At 53.6% G+C, this 18,168-nt stretch overlaps 2 protein-coding genes across 4 annotated transcripts; one reads left to right on the forward strand and one right to left on the reverse strand.

The window, feature by feature from the left end:
- Positions 1–61: 61 nt before the first annotated feature.
- LOC132333765 (DNA-directed RNA polymerases I and III subunit RPAC2-like) lies at positions 62–2,961 on the reverse strand. Its single transcript, XM_059859186.1, has 5 exons — positions 2,892–2,961; positions 2,122–2,219; positions 1,102–1,178; positions 677–759; positions 62–239 (listed from the first exon to the last, which is right to left on the reverse strand). The coding sequence occupies exons 1-5, from the start codon at positions 2,925–2,927 to the stop codon at positions 192–194; spliced, it is 342 nt and encodes a 113-aa protein (XP_059715169.1). The 5' UTR covers positions 2,928–2,961; the 3' UTR covers positions 62–191.
- Positions 2,930–17,238, forward strand: VAMP7 (vesicle associated membrane protein 7). 3 transcript variants are annotated; one of them, XM_059859183.1, is made up of 8 exons: positions 2,930–3,010; positions 7,400–7,559; positions 9,118–9,175; positions 9,639–9,776; positions 12,616–12,706; positions 12,986–13,053; positions 14,564–14,656; positions 15,534–17,238. In XM_059859183.1, the coding sequence occupies exons 2-8, from the start codon at positions 7,414–7,416 to the stop codon at positions 15,600–15,602; spliced, it is 663 nt and encodes a 220-aa protein (XP_059715166.1). In that variant the 5' UTR covers positions 2,930–3,010; positions 7,400–7,413; the 3' UTR covers positions 15,603–17,238. The 3 variants fall into 3 exon arrangements, with proteins under 3 accessions (XP_059715166.1, XP_059715168.1, XP_059715167.1); XM_059859185.1 differs by having other exon boundaries at positions 2,987–3,010; positions 7,404–7,559; XM_059859184.1 differs by lacking the exon at positions 2,930–3,010 and adding an exon at positions 3,078–3,260.
- The last annotated feature ends 930 nt before the right edge of the window (positions 17,239–18,168 follow it).

The raw sequence follows: 18,168 nt of genomic DNA on the forward strand, positions 1-18,168 counted from the left end.
CCACGTTCCGTGACCTTCCATCCCTGTGCTGAGCAGAACATATCATGAGCTCTGCAGCATCTAAATGAATAAACTTTATTATTAAAGAAAATACATTTTGCAGCAAAGTAATAAAAAAACAACAAAAAACCCTCGTTTGGACACAGGGAATTCAACATACAGAGGTTACACATCCATGCCATTCCCAAAGGCTACTGCATCTCCTCCTCCTTCTGTGCCCTGAACTCCTTCATGCTCCTCTGAAACAAAAGCAAAGGACAAATGTCACCAACCTGTCCCTGGGGTGGCACAGAGCCACCACCCTGCTGTGCTGGGACTGCTCTGGCCGGAGCCTGGAAAGGCTGGGAAGTTCTGACAGAGCTCCAGGTGCTTTTGGAAGTGACCCAGCTTTACAGTCACTCCAAGGGAAAAGGAGCCAGGCCATACCATGGATCAGGCAGAGCCTGGCCAAAAAAACACCCAGGTTCTCCTGCCAAAGGCGTCTCCAACAAGTGGCCTCAGCCTCCCACTCTGGGATCAAGGGACAGAACTGACCCTGAACTCCCCAGGAATGGCTCAAGGGACAGAACAGACCCTGAGCCCTCCTGGAATGGCCCAAGGGAAAGAACAGACCTGGAACTCTCCAGGAATGGCCCAAGGGACAGAACTAACCCTGAGCTCTCCAGGGATGTCTCACCTCAAAGGTGTTGAGCACATGTTGGCAAACCCCCATCAGGTCATTCAGCCCTTTCCGGAATGGCTCCACAGCAGGAAGGGCCCCTTTGGGAAAAGATGGATTAGGGACATGGGAGGTGGCTTCCCAAGGGCAGTCTTTACCTCCCAGGGGTATGCCCCCTCTCCAGCCCCACAGCTTGGGGTGCCAGGGCTGCTCCCAGCCAGCCCAGGTGCCTGGAGCCAGGGATGCTGCTTCCCACTGCAGCTGGAGCAGAATTCTGGGAGCAGCCTCTGAGGCTGAGCAAAGGGGCTCAGCACTGCAGTTCCTGGCAGAAGGAAGGAAGAAAGGGCTTTTCTTTATTTAACAGACTCCTGGGAAGCTGGCATGAGTAGGGGGAATTCCATGAGAACAGGGCCCCAGCCACAGAGGGACAGCCCCAGGCTCACCTCTGGTCTGGATCCTGAAGTTGATCTTGCTTTCTGAGGGGTGTGTGATGCAGTAGCCACAGAACTCCACATCAGGGCTGCAGGAGGGCAGAGAGGAGAGGGAGCAGTGAGACCCAGGCCAGTCCATGGCCAATCCCAGGGAAGCCAGAGGCTCAGGGCATGCCAGGCCTGCTGGGGCTCTGGATGCTTCCAGAATGACTTAGGGGAGGCATGTGCTGAGGGGAAACACCCTGTGTGTCCTTGTTCCCTCACACCCATCTCTCTCTGAGCTGAGCTGGAGCTCTGCAGGGCAAAGACACAGCTGGCACCGTGCTGGCACCAGAGCCAGAGCAGCGCCAGCTCTGCAGATCCAAACATGAGATCCTGGATGCTTGCAATTCTCTCTGTAACCAAACCTGCTGCTGCCAGAGGCTGAGTGGTCCAGGGCACTGGAGGAGCTCCCAAAATGTTGCAGGGCCTCTCCCTCCAGCTGAGCTGAGTGCTGGAGCTTTGCCCCCAGCTTTGGCCAGCAGCTTCTTTTGTGTTGTCACAGTGATTTATCAGAGGGACCTTAAAGGCCACCCAGTCCCACCCCCTGCCATGGGCAGGAACACCTTCCACTGCCCCAGGGTGCTCCAAGCCCCCTCCAGCCTAGCTTGGGACAGTTCCAGGAATGGGAAATGAACAGCCTCTCTGGCCAGCAAATGGAGTCCAGGATCTAGTTACTCCTCAGCTCAGGAGGAACTGAAAGCCCTGGGCTGAGCTTAACTGGTGTTCCTAGGCAGGGGAGGGTGTGGGGGAGGCTCAGGAAAGGCTGGTCAGTCCCTTTAAGGGCTGTTGGTGCTCTCAAGAGTCCTGATACAGCATAAGGAAAAGGAGGAGCAGCAGGTGGGAGCAGGGCTCCATGTCTGACAGAAAGGCTGGATGGGTGTGCACAAAGGGGATTTGGGATCATTTGTCTCATCTCAGGACAGCTGAGGTGTGGATCAGGAAGGAGAAGGCCAGAGCAGGGCACGGAGGTCCCTCAGAGACCCCACTCACTTCTTCATGACCATGTAGCGCAGGGAGTTGCCCAGGGTGTGATCCTCGTCGTGCAGCACAAACGTGACACAGTTCCCGTCTGTCCCGTCCGCCTGGATCTGTCACCAGTGGGAGAGGAGAGAAGCTGTGACCTCCCTGAGGTCGGGGACACCTGAAGGGTGACGATCAGCTCCCGTGCTCAGCTTCCCAGAGTAGCTGGGAGGGCTGTAGGTCTTGCTGGGCCACCTCTGGTGCTGCTGTTGGACCAAAACACCTTCAGAGAGGAGGAAAAGCTCCAAAATTCCACCTAGTTTTAAACTAGGTTAGTCCTGACCTTCTGCTGTTCACCACAGGATGACAGGGTGTCCCTTGGAGCCACCCTGAGATGATTTGTCCTGATGCCGAAGCCACCCCACCAGCCGAGGGGGTGCCCTACCACTAATCACGGAAGCATGGAATCATTTGGGGTGGAAAAGCCTGCAAGAGCACAAGTCCAACCATTCCCCAGCACTGCCAAGGCCACCCCAACCCACGTCCCCAAGTGCCACACCACACGGCTTTGAAATCCCTCCAGGGACGGGCACTCCAGCACGGCCCTGGGCAGCTGTGCCAGGGCCGGGCAGCCCTGTCCACGAAGGAATTTCCCCTAATAGCCAACCTGACCCTCCCTGGCACAACGTGAGGCTGCTTTTCCTCGGGAGCAGGGCCCGACCCCTCGCTCCACCTCACGGAAGGGAGCGAGCAGGGCCCCCCGACCCCGATCCCACCCCCGGCTCCCGGTGCCCCCTCACGGTTTCCAGCGCGGGCCCGCTGCCGCTGCCGGCCATGGCGGTTCCGGGCTCCCGGCGGCCCCGCGGCCGGAAACGCGTCGGGGCCGGGCCGGGCGGGGCCGGCGGGGCCCGGAGTGCTGGTGAGCGCGGGGGGCCGGGGCGGCCCGGAGTCCCGGCCGGGCCGAACTGGGCCGAACTGGGCCGGGCCGGGAGGTTTGGGTGCGGGGGTTCCGGCCGGGCACTGCCCCAACCCCGCGGGCCGCAGGCGCTGCCAGCGGGAGGAGGCCGCGCTCGGCACCGGGAGCGGGGCACGGGCACGGGCACGGGCACGGCGGGTGACCGGGGATTACCGGGGTGTTATTGGCGTGCCACGGGAGAGCTGCAGGCCTGGTACTGGGGTGCTCTTGCTGTGGTACCGGGGTGTTATTGATCTGTTACTGGGATGTGTTACCGGGGGCGTTACCGGCGTGGTACTGGGATGTGTTACATGACTGTTACTGGGGTGCTATTGCCGTGGTACTGGGCTGTTATTTGCGTGTTATTGGGCTGGTTCTGGTGGGTTATTGCCGTGTTACTGGGATGTCATTAGTGTACTATTGGCCTGTTACCGCGGGTGTTACAGTAACACCCCCGGTAACTGGGGTGTTATTGCCGTGTTACTGGGGTGTTGTATCGCTGTGTTTCTGGGGTGTTACCGGGGCTGTTCCAGTATGTTGTTAGGATGTTATTAGTGTGTTACTGGTGTGTTACTGGGGTGTTACCCGTGTACTACCCACGTGTTATTGAGGTGTTACTGGTGTGTCCGGAAGTGGATGGTGTTGTGGATGTAGCACTGCATGGATTAATTAGTTAATTAATTAATTAAGCACAGGTGTGCTGGCGGGGGTTGCAGGGAGGCGGGAGGAGTCGGGCTCTGCTCCCAGGGAACAGCGACAGGATGATAGGATGTGGCTGTGCCAGGGAGATTTAGGTGGGATTTTGGGAACATGCTGGCCTGGACAGGGCTGTCCGGCGCTGGCACAGCTGCCCAGGGCAGTGCTGGAGTGCCCATCCCTGGAGGGGTCTCAAAGCCATCTGGATGTGGCACTTGGGGACATGGGTTGGGGTGGCCTTGGCAGTGCTGGGGAATGGTTGGACTTGTGCTCTTGCAGGGCTTTTCCAACCTCAACAATTCCCTGATCCCATGCTTTGGGCTGCACGTGTTCCCTTTTTAGAGAGCTGCTTACTCAATCACCGCGGCGTTGGGTGTCCTTACCCCCCTCCAATCCCTGCAATGCTGCCTCCGGGAAAGGTGATGGGGCTGGAAGAGCACGTGGATTGATTTCCTTGGTGATTTGTTTCCGCAGTGATGTGGTGGGGGGAAACTGAAGTAAATTCTGTGTGCAGAAGGGAGGCTGAACTCGGGATAAGCTGGAGCACAAATGTTGCAATTCTCAGGTTCAAAATGACCAGGAGAGCCGCAGGACTTCACGGTGGAATATTCTGTAATGAAATAATGATTATTCCAGCTGCCCAACAGAGGTTAAAGGGAAGCCTGGGCTGCTTTCTGCTGAGCTCACCCTGCTCTAACGATCTCTTTATTGCAGCAGTTTGCAACTTGCTGGGTTGCAACACCTCCCCTTGTTCCCTTGTTCTGTGCTTAAACAGCAGCGTGGTGCCCTTTGCTTTCTGTTAAGAGGATTTCTGTAAGTGCAGGCAGGGACCTCCATGGCTCACTGGCACTAAGCTGGGAATCTTCTGGGCCAGAAGAGTCGCTGGAAAATAGTAAATCATCCTTACCAGAGTTCTAAACATCATGCTGAGACTGAGCCTGTGTTTCTGATGTTCCTTAAGAGATTTTTCTGTGCCCTTGTATTGGGAGGGAATTGTTCCCTGTGAGGGAGGGCAGGCCCTGGCACAGGGTGCCCAGAGCAGCTGTGGCTGCCCCTGGATGCCTGGCAGTGCCCAAGGCCAGGCTGGACAGGGCTTGGAGCAGTGGGAGTTGTCCTTGCCATGGCAGGGGTGGCACAGGATGGGCTTTGAGGTCCCTCTTAACCAAACCCTCCTGTGTTTCTAGGATCCCTCAGTTCAGTCCCCAGAGGGACCTCAGAGAGCAGCTCGTGCATCTTGCAGGGTCTTTTTGGAAGGTTTGGTCTTGGCTGCTTGCGGCTGTGTAATACTGTAAGTTTAGATAGAAAAAAGCTCTGCAGAGGGGTTGATTTGAAGGGATTTCATTCCTGACTCCTGTAACTGCTGAGGAAGGACGTTCTGTGGCAGTTTAACAGATTTGTGTTACTAACAGGAGTAACACAGGGCTGGTACCAGGCTGCTCAGGGAGGAAAATGCTCCTGGTTAATCTCTTCTACTTCACTTAACCCCTACTGCTCAGAGCTAAGGCTTGTCTTACTGCCTGGCACAGAACTCCTGTGTCCTGAGCACAGTGAGGGCCGGGAATCTGGGGAGTCAGGGCTGTGAACTCGGGGAGTTGAGGGTGTGAATCCAGGGAGGTGAGAGCCAGGAACTCAGGGAATTGAGGACTGTGGGTCCTACAGTGCCAGTGAGTGCCACCTCACTGCTGCTGAGGTGTCACCTCAGGTTCCACCAATATCCAGTATTAAAAGAGCAGAGATTTGTAGGAAATGTCTAAACCACTTCACCGTCCTCAGTTTGGGGCTGCATTTGTTCTGCTCAGGGCACTGAGGTGTCTGTGGGCTCTGTACCCTGAGTCTCAGCTGTCCTTGCAAGGCAGGGGCAGGGTTTGGGATGTGTTTTCTGCTACAGCTGCTCCTTTCTGTGGCTCCTGGGTGACTGCAGGAGTAGACAGTGGTTTCCTGGTGCTGGACACTCAGCTGATTGCGCAAGAGGTGTTTATGATTCCAGGCTGTGCCCTGGTGTTGCTCCACAGGCCTGGGCAGCCTCTGTGTCCAGTGGCTCTGCAGGGACTGGAGGGTGCAGTGAATTCCCTGGGCTGAGGTAGCTCACAATATTATTTAAGACAGGAGCATTTCAACCTGAAAATGAGCCAAAGTGGAGATTACTCAGAGCTGAAACATAAAGGAGTAAGCAATTCCTTGGAAGCTTCCTGCAGGAGCCAGCATCTCTACCTGAAGAGCAGCCAAGGCAGAAACCAGACCCTGCAAGTTTATGAGGATGAAAGAAAACTAAACCTTGGATAAGTCACATTAAATGCTGCTCACAGCAGAGGGAAGGGCAACGCCCACAGCCAGAGCAGCTGTGGCTGCCCCTGGATCCCTGCAAGTGCCCAAGGCCAGGCTGGGCATTGGGGCTTGGAGCAGCCTGGGACTGTGGAAGGTGTCCCTGCCCATGGGGATGGTCTTGAGGCACCTTCCAACCCAAACCATTCCATTGTTCCGTTCCCCTTGGCAGTGCTCCCAGGTGGTTTTGTGGAGTCTGTCCTGTGAGTAAATCCATGACTTTATCCTTTTCCCCTCCAATGCTGAACTCAGACCTGTGGGAGGTTTGGACATGCTCTGGTTGGTGCTGGCCAAGCCTGAATTTGTGGGGCTCAGCCTGCCCCAGTGAGCCCTGCTGGGGTGGTGGTTGGATCTCCCTTCAGGGCCTTGTTAATCCAGAAGAGATCCCTAATTCTCACCAGGTAGTGCCAGGGGGATGGAAAATCTGGATCCAGAAGCTCAGGCAGCCCTCCTGCTCTGTGGCTGTTCCCAGAGAGCTCTCTGGGGGGTTCAGGAGAGGTCTGTGATCTTGCCAGATCTGTTGAGGCACAGAACAGAGCAGGTAATAAGTAGGGCCTAAGTACAAAGTGAAAAATGAGATTTTTTGGGTTTTGCAGAGTCCAAAGTCGCCCTAAGTCCTTCCTGAGCAGAAAAGAGGCTTATGGATGTGGAGGATGAGCAGGGCAGCTGTCCCAGCTGCACTCTGACATGTCCTCCATGTGTTAGATCTGGCTCTGGCCATAGATTATTGTGCTGATACTTGAGCTGATTAAGAGTGTCCCTTTCTATGGCAGCAGGTATGTTTTTCCAGCTCTGGAGACTTGGAATCCTACAATGGTTTGGGTTGAAAAGGAGCTTGAAGCTCATCCAGTTCCAACTCCCAGCACCTTCTGCTACCCCAGGTGGCTCGGAGCCCCATCCAGCCTGGCCTTGGCCACTTGCAGGGATCCAGGGGCAGCCACAGCTGCTCTGGCTGTGGGAGTTGCCCTTCCCTCTGCTGTGAGCAACATTTAATGTGACATATCCAAGGTTCAGTTTTCTTTCATCCTCATAAACTTGCAGGGTCTGGTTTTTGCCTTGGCTGCCCTTCAGGTAGAGATGCTGGCTCCGCAGCTTCTCTGGACAGCTGGTGACTTTGCCACCCTCACAGGGCACAGAGGTGATAAAAACCTTTTTTCCAGAGGGTTTTGTGTCGTTGGGAGCAGAGCCTAAAAGGGGAGATGAGAGAACTTTGTGGTTGTGGTGTCCTGGCTGCGTCCTGGCCCCGTCCTGCTCCCTGTGCCGGGGGACACTGTGCAGGTCCCTGTGGCACCCTGCAGGTGCCCCCACTGCTGATGTCACCCTGTTCTGTCCCAGGCAGGAGAGCAGCCATGGCCATCCTATTTGCAGTGGTGGCGAGAGGTACCACCATCCTGGCCAAGCATGCCTGGTGTGGGGGGAACTTCCTGGAGGTCACTGAGCAGATCCTGGCCAAAATCCCATCTGAGAACAACAAACTGACCTATTCTCATGGCAAGTGAGTAACTCTCCTCCTTGGCTCTGGGGGACTTCTGGGGATGCATGAGGGCAGGGAGAGACTGGGTGTGTTTGGGGGTTTTTCTATGATTCTGCAGGTTTTTTCCATCCAAATTCCCATTTGATGGAATGTGCAACTAGCTCAGTAGGTACTTCTGTCCCCCAGAACTCTGCAGCATAACCAGGATTTGAGTTCAACTCCAGCAGCAGCACAGAGCAGTTGATACAAAATCAAATTTTCCATTTTTATACAATTCCAAAGTGAGCTGGAGGGTGCCCTGCTTTGGAATCTTTGGAGTCGGCCTCTGGAAGCTTCCCCTGGATTTTCTGAGGCTTGAATGTGGCTTTAGGTGAAACTGTCACCCTTCTTGGGGGGCTTTGAGAGAAGCTGTGCTCACAGATCACATGGAGTTGCCCCAGATCTAGATTGCAGGATGCAGGGGTTATTCCCAGGATTTTCCCAGCTCTCTGAACCCTTGGCCAGTGTTGGTAGGACAGGGAGTAGCTGCTTCATCACCTGTGACTTCCTGCAAGTGGGGAGTGGGTGAGTCAATTGGAACAAACTAGAACAACTGTGGAAAAAACAGATTTAGAGGTGTTGGAGCCCATTCCAGCTCTTTTTTTGGAATTGGCAGCATGGCTGGATCCTCTCTGGGGCCCAAGCTGTTGTGTCAGAGCTGTTCTGAGGATGCAGAAATGGGCTGGGCTTCCCACATGCTCAGGAGCACAGCCAGTCCCTGTAAGAGATGTTTTGGAGGCAGTGCCTGCTCTGGAGTCTGACACACCTTGGATGCTGCAGCTCTTCTCTCCTGCTGGAATTTTAAGGATAAATTTTAATATTTTAAGTTATTCCTTTAAGTGAGAAGAAATAACTTTGCCTTGAGTGCTGTTCAACCAAGTGAAAAGCTGAGTTTCAGGAGAGCTGTGGTGCATTTTTGGAGGTAACTGGGCAGAATGTGGGAGCTGTGAGGCTCGATGAGCACTTGGAGTTGTTCCTCCTGTCTGGAGCCTCCCAGGGATCCTCTGCCTCCCAGCCTATAGGCTGAAAAATTCCCTGGGTTCTGTCCAAGATAATTCATCCTGTTCTGAAACAGGAAGAACTTGAGTTTCTTTGAACTTTGAACTCCTTAAATTCATTTAATGGGTTCTTTTTGTTTTTTGAACTTCTGTGTCTTTTGTATAAATCTCCAAGGAAAAGCAGCCCTCTACCATCAGGAATTCTTGGATGACTCTCTCTCTGCCCTTGGCTTCTCTGAGGAATCTACAGGGTGGTACCAGACAAGTTTCACCTCACTCCTTCCAGGAGAGTTGTGGATGTGCAAGGATTTTTGAACTTTTTTTATAGGAACAGACCTTCAGGGCAGAGACCTATGCCCCAGCCTCACTCCCTGGACATTTACCTTGAACATGTTTATCTGTCCCAGCTCCATAGAATAACTGGGATTTTCTCTTGCCAGCCTCCAAAGGCCCCACAGGCAGCAGTGGCTTCTGGAAAATGAAATTCTGGAAATGTGGCAGCTTCCAATGATGTTTTGTTTGTTCCTTTCCATTCCCTACAGTTACCTGTTCCATTACATCTGCCAGGACAGGATCATTTACCTGTGCATCACAGATGATGTGAGTACTGGGAACACAGCTACAGCCCTGGGAAACTGGGGAGTTTTGGTTTTGATGTGGCAGTTATTAGTGAGGGCTGCTCTGAGGTGCCTTTTCTCCCACTGGAGCTGCTGTAACCTCAGTTACAGCTTTGAACTCAGCCTGGAGCTCAGATCCGAGTTGTGGAATGGTTTGGGTTGGGAGTGACCTTCAAAACCATCCCATTCCAACCCTGCCATGGGAGGGAGCTTCCAGTCCTGTGGGTTGGGAATTCTGGGGTGAAGTTCTTGGCTTTGCCCAGTTTCTGTCTCAGTGCAGTGGGTTGGTGGTGCAGAGACCACTCCAGTTGCCAGTGGAATTTGCCTCGTGCCCCTGAATTCTGGAAATGCTGCAGGAAATCCTCCCCCTGAGTGCAGGAGTGGAGCTGGCCTAGCCCCCAGCCCTGCAGGCTGCTGTTGCTGACGCTGTGTGCTCTCTGCTGCAGGACTTTGAGCGCTCCCGAGCCTTCACATTCCTGAACGAGATCAAGAAGCGGTTCCAGACCACGTACGGCTCGCGGGCACAGACCGCCCTGCCCTACGCCATGAACAGCGAGTTCTCCTCTGTGCTGGCTGCACAGCTGGTGAGGCCCTGCTGCTCCCTGCCAGCCCTGCTTCCCCAGAAAGCCTCCTCGGGTGGGCTTTGGGGGGTGTCTTGGTTTAAACAGACAGGTGTCTGCTAAGGAGGGCAGGAGCCTCCCCTGAAATGGAGAATGCAAACCCCCTCCCTCTGAATTGCTGTAAGTTTTAAATTAAGGGGCTCTCAGGCAAAAAACATGGGAGCAGGGAATTACAGTTCTTTAATAGGGAAGAAATTAAAAAGATAAAATAAACAATGCAGTACACTAGAACAACACTGACAGAGTCAGAACACAGCCTGACACCCTGTGGGTCAGGATGAAGGGTGCAGTCTGCCTCTGAAGATCCAGGGGCAGAGGCAGCTGCTGTTCCTCTGGGAAATCCAGTGGAAAAGCCGTGCTGGTGTTCCAGAATCTCCAGAGTATATCCAGTTAGGAATGCTTGGCTCCTCCCTCTGGGCTCACATCTCCCAATGGGATGCTGTAGTTCTTATCAGCCATGCAGGGACATCCAGTAGCCTCTTATCAGCAGGTGTCCCCCAGAGGGAGGAGTGGGTGTGGAAGAGATGAGGAAAACTGCCCACTGAACAGAAGACAGCTGCCATACAGATGGCAAATAGATACAATGTGCTTGGCAATCCAGGACAGGTGGGGTTTGAGGTGTCACTTGGATTAAAGATGAGGTGTCCTGGGAATGGTGGCTTTAGGGCTGTCCCCAGCCTGTGGTCTGTGTCCCCAGGCTCTCAGAGCTCTGCTGGGGCTGTTCTCCAGGGAGGGCTTGGCTCTTTTGCTGCTTATCCCATGGAAGGTCCAGTTTTGGGGGTGTCACAGCTGCAGGAGGAGGGGCCCTTTGTGGGGACAGCAGAGCCCTCCCCAGTGCAGGAATTGTGGAGCAGTCTCAGCTGGACCAGCTGTGTGGTGGCTGCAGGGTGAGGCCAGGGCTCTGAGGGAGGATTTGCATCTGTGCTACTCCTGCCTGAAGTTTGCACTGGAATTTGGGGCTGTGCAGGTGGTTTGGAGCAGGCAGAGTCACAGGAGTTCATTCCAGGAGCTGCTCCTTGCCCTTCACATCAGGGAGAGAGCAAGGAATAACAATGCCAGTGCATAATGAATAGGATTAACTTCCTGTGTGTGAGGAAGGAGCTTTTCCTCTCCACCAGGCTTTGCTGTGTGGGGACTGAAACTACCCATAGTGCTGACTCATCACTTCATAAGCTGTTCAGGGCTGGAATGAGCTGGAATTGCCTTATCAGAAAAGCCAGGCTGTCTTTGGAGCCATGGGGCTGATATTCCTCTAAAATCCCAATCTTTCCATCTCCTTGAGCACAGGAGGAGCTGCCTGCCTGAGCTTTTCCACATTGCTGGGATCCAGGATCAGCTCAGGGGAGTTCAGTGCTGACAGAGCCCTTCCCTCCCCCTGATCCCATGGGATGTGAGGGCTGACATTCCCTGCTGGGATGTTCTCCAGGAGGTTCCTGTGTGAGGCAGAGATCCAGCCCCAGCTCAAGTGCAGCACTCATATAATCCTGGAGAGGGAGGCCGTGCTTCCAGTAAAACCAGTGCCCAGCTTTGACTGTGGCCAGCCTGAAACCTCCTGGGAATCTCCCCCTGAGGAGAAGGTGGAGGTGGAGGAGCTGCTGGATTTGGTGCTGTCACCATGAGTTGTGGCTGCCCAGGTGGGGGTGGCAGTGTCAGACTGCCTCCCTGTGCTGTCAGAAATTGAACTCCTAACCAGAAGAAAATCAGGATTTAAGCAGCTACGTGGGTGATCATGGAGCAGAGCTGTTGTGATGTGAACAGTGACTGAAATCCATGCAGGAATAGCAGAGCTCAGTTCCCTGATGCTGACTGGGCCTTGGATCCTGCAAGCACTCAAGCTCCTTTAACCTGGAGTTGGATTGTGGTGCTCTCACCCACCCCGAGCTGTGCAGTCACCAGAGGACCCCTGGGATCCCCAAACTGGGGGAACAGTCTGACAGAAGTCCCTGTCACTTGTGAAGGGAATGGAGGGGGAGGGATGACAGGAATGATGCTCAGGATAAACACCAGAGGGGCTGGCAGCAGCAGAGCTGTCAGTGAGGGCTCAGAGGGCTCAGCTGTACCCAGAAGGTGACAGGGGAGATCCTCTGGGATGGCTCTGAGACATGGGATGGCTCCTGGCTGCTCCATTCCTTTGGAGAGAGCAGTCAGGCCACTCAAAGTGGCCACCTTCAACATCTGGTGTGGTGTTCCCAAACTGTTGGCTTCTTGAGGCTCCTGTTTTCCCTGGCTCCTGGTTTTTGATGCTCCTGTTTTCCCTGTCTGTTCTTGTAGGAACGTGCCCCCTGTTGATGAAGTGACAAAATTATTCTTTGCTTAAAAAGCCAAAAAGCCCAAAAAGTTTCTCCCCTCAATTTAGTAAAAAGACACCTCATAACACTTTTAAGACTTCACCTCAGACCTAGAGCTACCCAGCTAGAAGAAGAAAGAAGCCAAGAGGTCCTGCCTAAGTAATTCACTAAAAAAAAAAAAGAAAACAAAAGAAATAATTGCTTTTACAGAATGTTTTAACAAGAGTACAAACCTCTTACCCCTAACTCAAGTTTTTCTCTAAAAGAAAAAGTGGTTTATTTTGCCTTTTGTTATTTTGTTATTTTGCCTTTTATTAAACTTTTTGAAACTATTTTTTATTATCTTTGTTATTTTGCCTTTTATTAAACCTTTTTCTGTTTCCAACACAACCTCAAAAACCATCCTACGAATTTGATACCATTCCAAGAAGCAGAGCTATCTCAAGTGTAACAAATTCCTCTTAGAGCTCATAAGACCTAGCTCAAGGAGTACAACACGATGTTCTCTGTTGCAGAAATACCACTCTGAGAGCAAGGGCCCAGACCAGGTGGCAGAGACACAAGCCCAGATCGATGAACTCAAAGGGATCATGGTCCGGAACATAGGTACTGCTTCCCTGGGAAATGTTCTCTGCAGCTGCTTTCATTTGGGGTTTGGCTCTTGCCAAGTCTGACCACTCAAATGGAGGATGAGATCTGGAATTGAACAGAATTCAGTCCCAAAATGCAGCCTGTGTGATGTGAGGTTGTTCCCTAAGGCCCTGGTTATCCCAGGAAGGCTGGAGGCTGCAGCCGGGAGCTCCTGGCTTGGCCTTGGGTGTTGGGAGCAGCTTTTTGCCCTGGGATTTCACCTTCAGAGCTGAAATTTTTGTCTCTTTACTCCAGACCTTGTGGCACAAAGAGGAGAGAAGCTGGAGCTGCTGATTGATAAAACAGAGAATCTCGTGGATTCGGTGAGTCTGGGGAAGTCCTGGAAGTGGGGAAGTTGTGTTACTGCACCAGGGAGCAGGGAGGTGGGGACAGCACCTGGAGATACTTAAAGGACACAGAGGATTTGAGACCTGCAGGGGATCCTTTCCCCTCCAAGCTGTTTCCCAGCTGCTTCCCAGTTTGGGAAAGCTCCAGCTTCCCCCTGCTCCGTGTGCCACAGCCAGCCAAGGGTGACACATCCCTGTCTTCATCCCTTGTTCCCAAGGTGGGGAAAACCCTCTCATTATCTGCAGTGGTAGGAGAGAGAAAATCACAATTTACACTTCCCTGGCTGCCTGGCTGAAGGCAGCTGGATGCAAATAAACTGGAAAATGTGCATCTGTGGAGTTGTTCTTCTACCAGCAGGGAAAGTATGGCTAATTTAAAATTAAAAAAACTGAGTTGTTGCATCTAAATAGTCTTATAAGACTCCAGAGCTTCTTGGAGTGTTTCTGAGGAAGTGAAGACTGAAAAAAACCCAAATAATTGTAATTATAAAGCACAGTTATCTAGCAAAGTGCTGTGCACTCTGGAAGCTTTTTGTCTTTCCTTTGGGAATCTCTGGCCCTGGCTCAGCATCCTCCTCTGCAGCATCCTGGCTTGGTGCCCAGCTCCTGTGGCATCCAGTCCTCAGGCTGGGAGAGTGCCAGGAGCTCTTGTGTGTGGCTGTGGGGATCCAAACATCCCTGAGCTGTCCCAGAGCCCTCCTGCTTTGGAGAGCAGCAGAGCTGCTTGGAGTTTATCCAGCAGGGAGCAGTCCTGCAGCTCCCAGGGGTTCAAACCTTCCCCTGTCCTCAGGTGGTGGCAGGGCTGAAAACTCAGGTAAAGCTTTAGGGAAAGGGACTGGAATTCCTTCAGCAGCTGGGCTGAGCTCATGGAGGACCCATCCCGGGGAGTGTGGGCTTTTGGAAAGCACAGGGAGATGGAGGGATGGAACATCCTTCAGTGGGAACGTCCCACAGCCCAGGAGGAGGCTTCCCTGCAGATCCAGGGCTGGTGTTCCCCATCTTGGGAATGTGCCCCAAGGCAGCACTGCAGCTCCCAGAGATGTGGTTCCTGCCTGCTGCAGCCTCAGGAGGGTGGTTTGTAGGAAAAGCTGGCACTACCCAGTGGGAGCTGCTGGAGTGGCTGCTTCCAGGGGCAGGTACATCCTGCCTGAGCTGTGTGGGGAATGGCTGTGGGAATGGCTGCACAGACCCATCCTGGGGGGAGTTGGGGTCATTTGGGGCCCAAACCCTGTTTTCAATGCATGAAATTGCAGGGTACAGAGAGGACACTTGGGATGGGACAACCACAAGCTTTCTATAACAGGTTACCCAGAACAGCTGTGGCTGCCCCTGGATCCCTGGCAGTGCCCAAGCCAGGCTGGACACTGGGGCTTGGAGCAGCCTGGGGCAGTGGAAGGTGTCTGGGCCATGGCAGGGTGGCACTGGATGAGCTTCAGATCCCTTCCAACCCAATTCATCCTGGGATTTCCCTTGTTTTCCCTTGTAGTCAGTCACTTTCAAAACCACCAGCAGGAACCTTGCCCGAGCCATGTGTATGAAGAACCTCAAGCTCACCATCGTCATCATCATCGTGTCCATTGTGAGTGTGGAGCCTGGAGCTGCTGTGCCAGGCTGAGCCCCTGGAAACTCCAAACCCCTCTCACTGTCCTGGGATCTTCGTGTGCCCAGCTCTGCCTGAGAGGGCAGAACCAGGGCAGTGCCTCCTGCTGAGCTTGTATGAGGAGAGGGTGAAGGGCCTGGGCAATCAGTACTGCAGGGAGTGGCTGGGGGGGCTCAGCCTAGAGGAGGCTCAGGGAGGACCTTCTGGCTCTGCAAGCACCTGGAAGAGGTTGTGATGGGGTGGGGATTGGCCTCTTCTCCCAGGCAAGTGGGGAAATGGGCTCAGGGTGCATTGGGGGGGTTCAGGTTGATATTAGGAAAAATTCCTTCCCTGACAGCCCAGGGCAGTGCTGGGGTCACCATGGAGGGGTTCAGAAAACAAATGGATGTGGCACTTTGTGACATGGATTAGTGGATGTGAAGGGATTTGATGAAAGGTTGGACTTGATGATTGTGGAGGTCTTTTCCAACTTTTGTGACCGTCTGAGAGGAGATGGAGGCATCCTGTCCAGGAGCTGCCCCTGCTTGCCCCAGGAGCAGCTGAGGAGCCCTGCTTGACCTGGGGTGGCTTTTGAGCTCTCAGCCCTGGTGGGATCTTGTTCTGTGACTCTGAAGTGGCTTTTTTGGTGTGACAGTTCCCCTCCAGCTGTGAGGACTGTGGATGGAGCAACTGTAGGGTCAGGGTGGGAAGCACTTTGTCACCTCCATGGGGACACTTCTCAGCTGCAGGGGTGTGGAGGGACAGGAGGGTGTTAGACAGGTTCTTCAAGGCTTTGACCGTCTGGGGTTTCCATGTCTGTGCTGTGGCAGTCAATGAACCTCTCATTCCCTGTGGCATTCCTGTTCTCCCTCCCCAGGTGATCCTGTACATCATCCTGTCAGCTGTGTGTGGTGGGCTGGCCTGGCCCAGCTGTGTGCAGAAGTAACTGGAGCTGGAGCTGCTCACCAGGAGATGAGGCAGAGTGTGAAGAAGGAACCTCCAGAGTGACTCCTGCCTGTCACCACTGCCACCTTCCACCTCCCATCCTTCCAGGACTTCAGACTTTTTGCCTTATCACCCAGACAGACCCAGCTGGTTGCTGCTCTGCAGCTGTGACCTCAAGAGTGGGCTGGGTTAATTACTTGAAAGGATTTTTGTGTTCCTTTTGCTGTCCCAATGCCACCCCTGGGAGGGTTCTGTGCATGCTGGCCCCGTGTCTGTGTGGCTTCCCCTGGGTGGGGACAGGAGTGGCTGCAGCTCTCTCACCTGGATGGAGCTCTCCCACAGAGGAGGTTCAGGGTGGGCTGAACCAAACTAACAGGGACAGGTGGGCTTGGGGTCCCACAGAGCCTTTCCTGCACATCTGGTGGCTCCCAGTGCTGCACCATGGGGAGGTCACTATGTCACCCAGGTAGGAACAAAAGGGGTGTGGGCTTTGTGCACTCATAGGTGGAGGTGCTGCTGCTGGGGTCACCTCCCTGTTCCTGCAGTGATCCTGCAGGCAGAAGGAGAGTGTGGGGTCACCTCAGCATGTGCAATGGCTGCCTCTTCATCCTCACTTCTTCCTCATTTCCCCCTGGGCTGGAGGCTGAACGGACACAGCAACGGGGCCGGTTGCACACGGTTCAGGATCTGCTTCCTCACAGATGATTTCTCTTGCTCTTCTTTGGAGGGTGGACTGCAATGAGTATAATTCTGGCACTGGCTACGGAGAATTTGGGGCCAAGCTGGTTTGCTGAGGTGCCAGGGAGCTGCTGTTTGTGCTTCTGGAAGGTGTGCACTGAAACTGGAGGACAGAGAAGTGATGGAGTTGGTGGCTGGTGACTTTCTCCAAGGTCTGAGGGAGAAAGGCTCTGCCAGAGGATGAACGTTCTCCTGTGGGAGGATTTCAAACCAAACCCAAGGCTGGTAACCAAATGCAGGCTCAGGGGTGCTGTTTCTGTGCCAGCTGCACATCTCCATCCCAAGCCAGGCCTGGCTGAGGAGCTGGAGCTGCTGGAGCCTGGGAAAGTGCTGGGAGCACTTCTGTAAAAAATGGAGACGCACTTCAGGGGGTAAGAAAACTGCTTTTGGCCCAGGGAAGTCGAGGGATGGGAGGCTTCTTTTGGTGCCTGAGCTGGAGGATGGAGTTGGTGCCGTGAGGTCCTGGTGACAGTGGCAGGGTGGCTCTGTTGCTCCTTCCTGGGTGGCACTGACTATGGAGCTTCCCAGCAGGGCCCAGGTAAAGAGTTACAGTCTCCTAGGAATAGTAGCTCCTTTGGATTTGTCTTCTGCTAGGCTGAAGTTTCACCACGGGTGATTGGATCTTGATATCCACAAAGTGCCAGTGGCCACTGGCACCTGCTTCTCTTTCTGTTCTGAATGTGAAGTTGGAGTCCCCTCCCTGCAGCTCCTGCCCCTGCAGCCCCAGGTCCAGCTGCGCATGTTTTAGGGATTGTGCTGTACCATGTTCATTTGGATGATTTCTTGTCTTATGTACAAACAATTTTTAAAGAAATTCCTTCCTTTCCTTCTGGAGGATGCACTGAGGCATTAATGTAAAAAACCATTACCTTGATTTCAATAAAATTCCTGTACAGAAAGCAGAGTTCCATGTTCTCTGGAACACCTACCTTAGGGATGCTCTGTGCTGATGCAGGGGGAGGTTTTGGAAGCAGGATCATGCTTGGGGATGAGGGAGTTGGATTTCCTCTTGGACTTGCAGAAGTTGTTGGGAGTTGTTGATTGTTATATCAGTTTGAGGCAAAGCTGCATTTTAATGGTATCAGCCAGGGCCTGGGATGATAGAGAATATTGGGAGCTGAAGTGAGATCACTTGTTGTGAGAACAGCTCAGAAAAACGAAAGGATAAAATTAAATTAACAGCTCTTGAGTGTGATGGTTCTGTCAGAGCTGTGCTGTGTTCCCTCCTGAAGTGGGACAGCCTCTCCCAAGTGCCTGTCAGCATCAGGTTTGTACTGGAAACACCTGGGAATCCCAGCAAAATCCAGCCTCAGCACCTTCCTTGCTGCTCTGCCTGGAACTGCATCCAGGTGTGCATCTCCACAGCCAGCCAAGCTGGAAAACATGGAGACAGTCCCATCTGCCTGAGAGGCTTTAACTGGGGTGCAGCCTCTAACTAGTTAATATCTGACTCTTTCAGGAAGTTTCTGTTTTTCACCTACTGCTACATGTCCATGGAAGAGCAGCAGCGCTTGGCTCAGGTGGGTGGAGAAAGGCAGTGCCTGGAAAATCCCCTCTGGAACACAGGGCACAGAAAAGGCAACAGGAGAAGCCTCCAGTAACAGAGAAATCAGATGTTGCTGCTCTTTTACCTTTCTGTGCCCTGGGACGATCAGTGTGAACAGGGTCCAGCTGTGCCAGCAGGGAGAGGTCTCAGACTAGAATGTTCTGGATGAGGGAAGAGCCTCAACAGGGCACTGCTGGCACCCCATGGAACTTTATCAGGGTGGGAGTGACAGCCAGGGACAGAGCAGCAGCTCTAGCTGAGCCTCCCGGGCCCCTTCTCTGCC

The sequence above is a fragment of the Haemorhous mexicanus genome, chromosome 14, assembly GCF_027477595.1.
Source record: "Haemorhous mexicanus isolate bHaeMex1 chromosome 14, bHaeMex1.pri, whole genome shotgun sequence".
Lineage (NCBI taxonomy): Eukaryota > Metazoa > Chordata > Aves > Passeriformes > Fringillidae > Haemorhous > Haemorhous mexicanus.